Raw genomic sequence first — 10,815 nt, forward strand, 5'->3', positions numbered from 1 at the left:
TTAGAACAACACCAGAAGCACTTAAGAGCATTCCTCCATACCATCAAGCTCAATGGTCTTGTCATTTCAGCCCCCAAGATCAAGCTTTTCCAAACTAAAGTCCGGTTTTTAGGTTTTGATATTCATCATGGTGTTATCAAGCCTATAGACAGAGCTATCCAGTATATATATATATATATATATATATATATATATTAATAGACAAAATTGAGAGAAAATTTAACTAGATTTCAAATTGAAATTCAATTAAAGTCTAATTTTACATCATGTGTCTCATCTAATCTAAGTTTTTAAATTTTTATGCCAAGTAAGCTAATTTAGTGTAAAAATTGGATTTCAATTAAAGTTTAATTTTACGTCACATGTCCCATCTAATCTAAAAATTTTAAATTTTTGTACCAAGTGAATTAATTCACTGTAGAAAACGAGGAATCCAATATAAATAAACCCAGGTAATATATATATATATATATTTAAAACCAAAGCTTAGAGAAAATTTGATTAGAATCAAAATTAGATTTTGCTTTTGTTAGCTTTTTATACAAATTATATATATATATATATATTTAAAACCAAAGCTTAGAGAAAATTTAATTAAAATCAAAATTAGATTTTGCTTTTGTTAGCTTTTCATACAAATTAAATTGTTTAGATTTTTGCTGTTATTTTTTTTTTAACTAATGAGTATATTTTTATATTGTTTTTATTTAGATATTTTCTATGTGAAGATCTTGAACGTAACAATCTGTAATTAAACTAAACAATTCCATGCACTTATCTTCATTCAATTTAAGAGATAATATTGAACCAATTTATTCTTTTATTTTGTGTTATATTTAGTAAAATTTCACAAACAGTAATAGTAAATTGATATTGTATATGTAGTGTCCAATAATGATTTTTAAAATTACATGTATAACAGCAGTGTAATGAGAAATTTGGCGTGACCAATATCATTAAAATTGCAAGAAAAAATCATTTTAATTTCTCCGAATGTCCTTCTCGAACTAATGTACTATATGTTTAATGATTCAAACTAACATCAATAATATCATTATAATTCATAATTCTTATCCGTAAGCACGGGTTTATATTGGTAATATTATAATATAAACTTGCTAAAATTTTAAACTGCATTAATTAGGCTTATTTGTAAAAAAAAAAAAAAAAAAAAAATCTCATGGGGGAGACAAGCTGGTGATTATAATATTCATTGATGCAACACTGGCCATTTCTCCTACTGACACTCTTTGGCTGTAGTTGCACCATTCTCAAAATTCTTTCCAAGTACTCAACAATTTTTTCTCACTACCAATTTCTTATGTTTGTTTTTTGCACTTTCTTCCAGCATCTGTTGTTACCCTTTTTTTTTCCTTGCCTTTGCTCTATGGCTAAGAACAAACCCGTAGCCTCCTCCTCGTGACTCTCCAAAGAAGTACCAACAGATTTTGTGTGAAGGCTTTAATCTTTTTGGTTACCCAATTCGACAACTTATTAGGTTCCAACCTGATTCTGTTGATAACCAGTATAGTGTATAATGGCCCAAACTTTCATTTCTTCAAGATTTTTCATTCGAATTTGCCCATTCATTTAGCTCTGATATGATATCTATAGAGAAGAACAATGAGATGAGCATTTGAATGACCTCACAAACTGACCTCATGCCTGTTTTGGCGTCAATGCTATTCTTCCACTTTGATCATACAGTAAAGGGTACAAGTTTGGGTACACTCTGTATTTTTCAGCTTCTATTACTACCCATTAGACATTGATATTTGTTTGTGCTATCTTGAGTATGGAAATCCCACTCCTAAGCTACCATTTTCCTTTCACTGTCAAGGACAAGAAATCTATGTTTCCTGGGTATTGTTTTTCATTTAGTAGGAGAAAATGGATAAACCCTTTTGATAGGATTAGGTGTTGTTCACTGGAAGTACAAGGGGTGCAGCGGCCATGGCTGAAGCCGAAACCGTCGAAAATTGATGTTGGGGAGAGGAAAGAGACGGTTTTGGAAGAACCCCAGATGAGAAAACATCCCAGTTCTGGGATTTGTAGTCAGATAGAGAAGTTGGTTTTAAATAAGAGGTATAGGGAGGCACTTGAGTTATTTGAGATTTTGGAGTTTGAGGGTGGTTTTGAATTGAAATCTAGCACATATGATGCACTGATTAGCGCTTGCATAGGTTTGAAGTCGATTAGAGGGGTGAAAAGGGTGTTTAGTTATATGAGTAGTAATGGGTTTGAGTTGGATTTGTATATGAGGAACAGGGTGCTGCTTATGCATGTCAAATGTGGGATGATGATTGATGCGCGTAGGTTGTTTGTTGAAATGCCGGAGAAGAATTTGGTCTCCTGGAATATGATAATTGGGGGGCTTGTGGATTCTGGTGATTATGCCGAGGTGTTCCGGCTGTTTTTTATTATGTGGGAGGAGTCTTTAGATGGTGGGTCGCGCACATTTGCCATGATGATTCGGGCATCTGCTGGGTTGGGACACATTTTTGTGGGAAGACAGCTTCACACTTGTACTTTAAAGATGGGTGTTGCTGACAATATATTTGTGACTTGTGCTCTAATTGACATGTATAGTAAGTGTGGGAGCATTGAAGATGCTCAATGTGTATTTGATGAGATGCCGGAGAAGACAACAGTTGGGTGGAATTCCATTATTGCAGGTTATGCACTTCATGGTTATAGTGAAGAAGCTGTCAGTAAGTTCTATGAGATGCGTGATTCTGGTGTTGAAATGGACCATTTCACATTTTCAATGGTTTTAAGAATATGTACGAGGTTGGCTTCTTTAGAGCATGCTAGGCAAGCTCATGCTAGTTTAGTTCGTCATGGTTTTGGATTAGATATAGTAGCGAACACAGCACTTGTAGATTTCTATAGCAAATGGGGGAGAATGGAAGATGCCCGTCATGTCTTTGACAAGATGCCACAAAAGAATGTTATATCATGGAATGCCTTAATTGCTGGATATGGTAATCATGGTCATGGAGAAGAAGCTATTGAGATGTTTGAGCAGATGCTTCAGGAAAAAATGATACCCGACCATGTCACCTTTCTTGCAGTTTTATCTGCTTGTAGTTATTCAGGTTTATCAGAACGTGGGTGGGCGTACTTTAAATCAATGAGTAGGGATCACAAGATTAAAGTCCGTGCAATGCATTATGCATGTATGATTGAATTATTATGTAAAGACGGTCTTTTAGATGAAGCCTTTGCACTGATAAAAACTGCTCCATTTAAGCCTACAGCTAACATGTGGGCTGCCCTGCTGACAGCTTGTCGTGTCCATGAGAATTTAGAGATTGGAAAATTGGCTGCTGAGAAGCTTTATGGAATGGAGCCTGAAAAGCTTAGTAATTATTTTGTGCTTTTAAATATATACAACAGCTCTGGCGAGTTGAAGGAAGCCGCTGCTGTTGTTCAGACCTTAAGAAGAAAGGGTATGAGAATGCTTCCGGCATGCAGTTGGATTGAAGTTAAAAAGCAGCCGTATTTTTTCCATTCTGGAGATAAAAGCCATGCCCAAACGAAAGGGATATACCAGAAATTGGACAGCTTGATGCTAGAGATTTCAAAACATGGTTATGTTCCTGAGAGAAAATATTTGCTTCCCGATGTTGATGTTCAGGAAGAGCGGGTTATATTGTACCACAGTGAGAAACTGGCAACAGCTTTTGGGCTGATCAACACTCCAGGTTGGACACCACTGCAAATTGTGCAGAGCCATCGGATTTGTGGTGACTGCCATAGTGCAATTAAGTTAATAGCCATGGTTACTGGACGTGAAATTGTTGTGAGGGACGCCAGTAGATTCCACCATTTTAGAGATGCCAGTTGTTCATGTGGGGATTATTGGTGATTACTAAATATGTTTGCATCAAAGGGATAAAACAAACAAATATTTTATTAACCAAAAAACACTATATCAGTCACACTTATTGGTGTTTTTATGTAGACAGTATAAGCACAGGTAAAGTCAATTTAGAACTGAGAGAGGTAAGAAATCTTCAATGCACGCCTGCAACAATACATTAAACCACCACACAATTGGAACTAAAATAAGAAACAAACGTCTCAGGAGCCTAAATTACAAATTTACTGAAGTTTTTGCAAATAGAACTTTGGCTTCTATTCTTGTGTCTAAAAGTTACAACTACAATGTGTAGTTTACACTATTGTATCTGGCTCAGCCACCTTCACATTGGTGTATACTTTCTGACAAGTTCCATTTCTTGGCTGCTCTCCCTCAATGCATATTCCTGCTACAACTCAAGCCCTCAACCTATCCATCCACTTCCCTCCTAAGAAGCACTGTTCTAGCTCTTTGGGAGATTTGAACCTGGCATTGGTACCACCACTACCACTAACAAATGCAGGTTCACATAATAACTAACAACTTAGAATCATGTATCCAGTTAGAGTACAAAGCTTTGATCCTCTTGGCAGAGATTGAAGCTTGAAGTTGAAAACTGCAAAAAGTTTGTACTCATGACTCTTACATCTTCTTGGCTGGTTGATGAGGACTTTAATAGATTATCTTCTTGTATGGATTATTCTGGAGCTCTATTTCACTATATCTGAGGTCCCCTAAGCCTGGACTTCGTATTTTATGGTTTAGTATTACTAGTATGGTTAAAGGCCTCTGGGATGTGAATAATGGATAGTTTGATACAGCTTCTCATCACATATTCAAAATCAGAAGGCCTGAATTCCTTCAACTTGATATATAGCTGAATTTAACCAATGCTATCAAGTAGCATCCAAACCTTTTTTTTGTCCAAGATCAATGATTAGATTAATTGGATTGACACTAATCAACCAGGATTCATTAGTTTGAGTTTGAGCTAGGACTGTCCAGAGTATAAACTTCATAAAATGTTGGATTTATTGCTGTGGTGAATATTCTATCTAGGCCTCTGGCAAACTATCAATGGGAACCATAGGAAAATGGTGAGGAATGCATAGAAGCAAGAAACTGCGGCAGAAAAAAGAATATAAACAAAAAAAAAACATGTAGTTTCTAGTTGAAATTACGAGTCATTCAATAATCACAAGAAAATGACTCAATATAACCGACAGTCAGCAGAATGAACATTTGGACCACTCAATAAATGCAGATTAAGATCTTTGCTCCTTAAAATGCTCTTGACCACTGCTCCCCTTTGGTGCGGTGGTCACTGTACAAGTATAAATACTTGTGAGGTGTGGAGAGTAAGGGCCGGGTTCAAGTCTCTAGGAGGAAATTTTACACACATATACACTTAGATTAGGCTAGAGTAGAAATTCTATATTATATAAAAAAAATTAAAAAAAATAAAAAAAGGGCCTTGAATGAAAATTCAGACATCATTTATTTCATTTCTGTGCAGATTATTCACAGCAGATGAAAAGGTACCATTATCTCACAAAAACCACTGAAATTTCAAAATCTTTACAATAGATGCACCTATGTTCTATCATCTATCACCTATATATCTAAACAGAAAAGGAAATGATTTCCCTGAAGATATGTCAAACACAAAGTACAAAACTAGCCAGGTTGGAAGATGCATATCATGGTATATATAGTATGCTTTTTTTTTTTTTCTTTTTTTTTTGTCCATCTGTTCAAGGCCTCACTATGCCGAACAAAAATAATTAAGCTTAATCTTCATCTTCGTAGAATGATTTCTATGACTATGAGCTCTTCTCATTCACAGCTCCACTGAGAGAGAGAGAGAGAGGAAAAAAGAAAAAAGAAGAAGAGGGGCCTATTTACAAAAGCACTCATGATACTAATCCAAGATTTGGGTTGGCCAAAGGCGTTTCCACCTTGCAATCTCCTCATCTTCGTAAATCTTCCTAATTCCACCATAGAAGCCATCTACTTCATTGCCTTCCTCCCGGTGGCCCTTCCTGCTTATCACCATTCTTCTCCATTTTGAGTCAGGAGAATACTGGTTGAACTCCAATATCACTGAATCTGTCAGCAATAGCTCACGGTGAGAAACTTACATTAAGTTGTCAACAGAAAAGAAAGAAATGGATCCTAATCATGCTTCTACTCCATGCTTGAAGGATAGCAACATATTAGAATAAGAAAATTTCAGAAGAAAGTTCATCATACATGCTGATATAAGTGGATTGGCAACTTCATTAAGTACTTAAGGGAAATAAATTCAATGAAGCACACACCCCAGAGGTGCCTAAAGATAGCTATTAAGAACGGATCATGCAAGTGCCAAAGTGTGGTGGAATTTTATATTCATGAATCAAGTCAAAATGAGAACCTGAAGGAAATACAAAGATTCAGTTGGACTCAAAAGAAGTATATGTAAACAGATAATTTGCCTTTTCAGGAAATTACAATCACTTGAGAACTCAAATTAGGTTGAGGGTTTGGAGATTTAGTAAGAATATGATTATAAACTACAACAACATCGACATCAACAGTAATAATAGGTGTACTCCAGACAAAAAAGGATGTACACTCTACTGTGCTGATTATCATATTGTTCTGTAGATATCTGCATCAGACACTTGTATTCGTGCTTGTGACCTTAACTATATGATATCATAATTTAGTTTCTAATACTATGCCAGAAGGAAGAAACACAGAAGGAAGTTTTTAAATTTCAACTCATCTAAATCCCCTTTATCCTATTCTCCATTATTAAATCCCACCATATTAAATAATGATGTATTGAACCCCAACACCCTGGCCCATTCTTCTAGTTGCAGCAAATAAAGCCACATATGGGAAAAAAAATAACAAACAAATATGGCTATATAGTTTTATAACATACTTGTGTACATGTTTGAAGTTATACCAGCATCATATAACATGTCCTTGACTCAAAAAGCATTACATCTTAAGTGCAAAAGTGAACTATTTTTAATCTCCAATATGTGAACGCAGGGCTCATGATTAACAGGAAAAGTGCCATACATACAAAAACTGAGAGAGATCTTGTCACTGCTACCATAGATGTTTTTTACTTTAATAACAAAAATAAACCCCACATAAATTGAATAGAAATCCTCTGTCCCACATTATGCTCCATTAATTGCAATATACAATGTGTCTCATTTTTGTTTTCTATTTTCTATTTTGGTTATTTTATAAGGAAAGAAAAAAAAAAAAAAAAAAAAAGAGGAGAAAATAATACGTGGCAACTTGGGATTGGTGGAACATAAAATGAAACACCAAAAATGGGATTAAAGATTTCTAATACACATATACCCTCTGTAACACAAACACAAACACAAACACAAACACAAAAAAAAAAAAAAAAAAACCTTGACAACAACTACAGAATCTAAGATGATCTTCTCACCACTATGATGGCAGTGGCAGTGATTGTTATTCCTGTCACATGCTTCCAAGTGACCAATGATTCCATACCACCAACCTGCAATACATTCAGAAGAAATTACATTGTTATCTAAAAGTAATGGAATAGAACATGACCAATTTTGTGGCAACATTATTACCTCTGTTAGAGAAAAGTCTAATAGACACTGAACATTAACAATTCTGTTAAATTAAAGGCAAAGATCTTACAGATGCATGCTGATTCAGAAACATACCATAGGGGAATTCTCTGGCTTTTCTCCACTGGATCTCAATGTGATCACCAGGCTTTAAGTCATCTAAACAATCAGAGACATGAAGAACATCTGGAGGAGTTTCAACCGGTGGTGCTCTTAGCCTCTCCCATTGTATATTATCCTCTGTTGTACGCCTGCCATGAGGCAAGTATCTGCAATAAAACATCCATTTTGAGTTCAAGGGTACCGCAATACAGATGAGATTAGCATATATAAATTCAATGTTGAGATTGATTACTTCCACTTACAAGGTGAAAAATCTGTTTCAAATTTTTAGCAACACAAAATTTATACAAGGAAAGATTGCCATCGGCTATAACTTAAAAATGCTGAAATTTTTTATAATTTTAGAGATTGATCTAGTGTCAACATGGTCCAAATTTATTATGCAGAAGCCAACAATTCAGAATTTATATAATTGGCATATCTACTTGTTTCCTGAGCCTATGAAGACACACACAAAAGTGAACCGATAAAAGTTCATGGACTCATTTTTTAAGGCCTCTCTTCCTTTACCTTGCCTGAAAGGTGTCAGTCTTCGAGTCATAGCTAAGTTCAGCATCATAACATGACAGCATAAAACCAACATTACCATTCTGCAACAAAAACAAAATATAAAGGACTCATTATATTCTTCAATATTCAAAGGAGCAATCATATTACTGCTGACCAAAATGAACATATAGAATACAAAATAGCACTCCAAAAATTAAAAAGGACCCATTAAAAGAACAAGCAGAGTCATTGGAATTAGTTAGATGCAGCACTCACCTCACGATTATAGACTTGAGATGGAAACCATAACTTGCCACTTTCAAGGGATTGATACCAAGCCTTGATTGAATCAACCGGTAAAGACCTCCTTGACTTGCTGCTGCTTTCTAAATTTGGTCTAAACCACGAAGAAGGCCAATCCCCCAAAAGGGAGTTAAATAACCCTTTTCTCTTGCTTTGATCCAAAAGGGTTGGTCTTTTTCTTGAGACTACATGCATTTTCCATTCTCTATAAGTAGCATCACTAATCACTCTATCCCACCTGTGCTCCTTGTGTTTCTTCCATAAATGATCACTCCTACATCTATCCCTCAAAGAACTACACACTGCTGCCATACTACATAACCCGGCTGGCGAAAGCCGTTCAAGAATGCAGTCCAAGGCCAAGTCAGGCAAATCCAACAGAGAAACATCATCTTTCTCCTCTACATTCTCTACTTTTGAGCTATGTCCCATGTTCTTCGATGGAGTGAATAATACAGGTACTTGAAAGAAACTAATAGCAGGTCTACTTTTCTTGAACCAAGACACAAGAAAAGTTGATAATTCACCCCAGAACCAAGGTGACAACAATTTCATCTCAGTCTCCCATGAAGGGAGTGGCTTGTGAGTGAAAGACTTGGAAAGGAAGATGAAGGAGAAGGATACACAAGAGATTAGGAAGTAAAGCATTGGACCAAGTTAAATTATCAAATGGGGTCTATAAGGCAAGGTTTGGCATCAAATGAAAAAGAAGATGGAAAGATGGAACCAATTGCAAATGAAGCAATGGTGAATGCAACCATATAAATGAGCAAAGTGGCAAAGTGTAATAACAATTTTATACTATATTTTTATTTTTAATCCTTTTGAGGATGACAAGGAAAGATCCACCAATAAGAGTAAAGTGTGTTAGTTTGGCAGAAATGGACGGAGTTGTCAGAGTGTTGGCCCTTATTTAATACGTTTTAAATGAGGGACATCAGTAGACACCGTAACCGACAAGGTGTGGTCGTTATAACACCACAACACCACCATATTGAACAAGGAACAAGCATCGAGGCTGCTTCTTGAACGCATTGGCATCTGGCATCCACATACACTGAATTCCCATGAAAGAGAACCAATTTGTGCGGCCAGTGGGGGGCAGCTGTCAATTCAGATTGATAAATATAGTTTTTTTAAGAATAATATCTATGGCACAGTTTTCTGTTAGATTTAGGTGATGAGACAATTAGAACCCCACATGTCTAAATCTATGAGTTTAGCCAAAATTTATGGAAATGTAATAGAATACAGATATGGTTAGGTGGTCATGGACCAACTAATTAAACCCTCTATAAGACTTGTCAAACTCCAGAATTTTAGATGGTTAAGGAATTTTGAACTTGGAATTTTTATTTTCTTATTGAAAATGATTTTTTTTTTTTTTAAACAAAGTTTGAAGTAGAAGCTGCGTGATTTACGAAGATGGGGATGAAGTTGAAGTGGGTCCTATAAGGTCTTCCAAATCTTTATCTTAACTCTCTCAAAAAGAAAAGGACTGTTATCTGATTGTGGGGTTTGAGGTAAAAGCAATTTAAGTGTTGGGGTACACTTTGCGTGGGCGTCACAAGACCAATACAGCAATACAGCCCATCTGATCCTTTGCCTAACTTCCACCAAACTTTTTAACTTTGTTTTGATGAGTAAAGCTCCAACAGTAACATACCACAGCCACAGAAATTGCTGGACAAATCATGCCCTATTAAAGAATGAGAATGCGACATTTTATATGACTTTTTAAAAAATCAATTTAACACCATTGGTCATGGCCAGACTGTGCCTTGTTGGACATAGATAGTTCCCATGTACTTCAAATCTTCGATGTTGTTTTTCTCTTCACTATGCTATGAGCATAATACACCCTCTTTATTTACAATTACTACTAATTCATTTTCTTAAATAACATTTCAAGGACTGAGCTCACAAAGTATATAAGCTTGCTATGTATCATGCATATGTAGAGTAATGTCTTGTGCAAGGGGTATAGTAGAATGTGGCAATTTCATTTAGGGTCCAACGAAATTTTAGTACATCTATAATTTAGGCTCCATTTGTTTCAAATAAAATGTTTTTCGTGTTTTTCTATTTTTGTGTGACTAAAAAGTCGGTTAACGAAGAATGTTTTATATAATCAAGAAAGGAATATATATCAAAATGTTGCAGTTTGATCATTTTTTGAAAAGTTAAAACAAAAAAGTCTTGACTTTGTTGTCACTATCCTCATTCTTTTCAACTTCTCTAAACCGTCGCTACAACCAATTATTGATCACTAATTGCCACTCATCCCGCCTGCTTCCCGACCACTATTGCCCGCCTATCATTAGCCATCACATTCACCGGCCACTTGGCTTGCGAGTTGCCATTGAATGTTGGCCACCATTACTAACACCACCCTCATTGTCATCATCTTCATTC

General features: G+C 35.7%; 2 protein-coding genes across 2 annotated transcripts; one reads left to right on the top strand and one right to left on the bottom strand.

The window, feature by feature from the left end:
• Window positions 1-1,659: 1,659 nt before the first annotated feature.
• On the top strand, window positions 1,660-4,001 carry LOC142610159 (pentatricopeptide repeat-containing protein At5g50390, chloroplastic-like). The gene has a single exon (XM_075781892.1). It carries the CDS (start codon window positions 1,796-1,798, stop codon window positions 3,869-3,871), a length of 2,076 nt encoding a protein of 691 aa, XP_075638007.1. The 5' UTR covers window positions 1,660-1,795; the 3' UTR covers window positions 3,872-4,001.
• Window positions 4,002-5,344: 1,343 nt separating this feature from the next.
• Window positions 5,345-9,296, bottom strand: LOC142610160 (F-box protein At2g32560-like). The gene is made up of 5 exons (XM_075781894.1): window positions 8,374-9,296; window positions 8,119-8,198; window positions 7,582-7,754; window positions 7,329-7,403; window positions 5,345-5,974 (listed from the first exon to the last, which is right to left on the bottom strand). The coding sequence occupies exons 1-5, from the start codon at window positions 9,046-9,048 to the stop codon at window positions 5,787-5,789; spliced, it is 1,191 nt and encodes a 396-aa protein (XP_075638009.1). The 5' UTR covers window positions 9,049-9,296; the 3' UTR covers window positions 5,345-5,786.
• Between the last annotated feature and the right edge of the window lie 1,519 nt (window positions 9,297-10,815).

Source organism: Castanea sativa, chromosome 9 (genome assembly GCF_040712315.1).
Source record: "Castanea sativa cultivar Marrone di Chiusa Pesio chromosome 9, ASM4071231v1".
Classification (NCBI taxonomy): domain Eukaryota; kingdom Viridiplantae; phylum Streptophyta; class Magnoliopsida; order Fagales; family Fagaceae; genus Castanea; species Castanea sativa.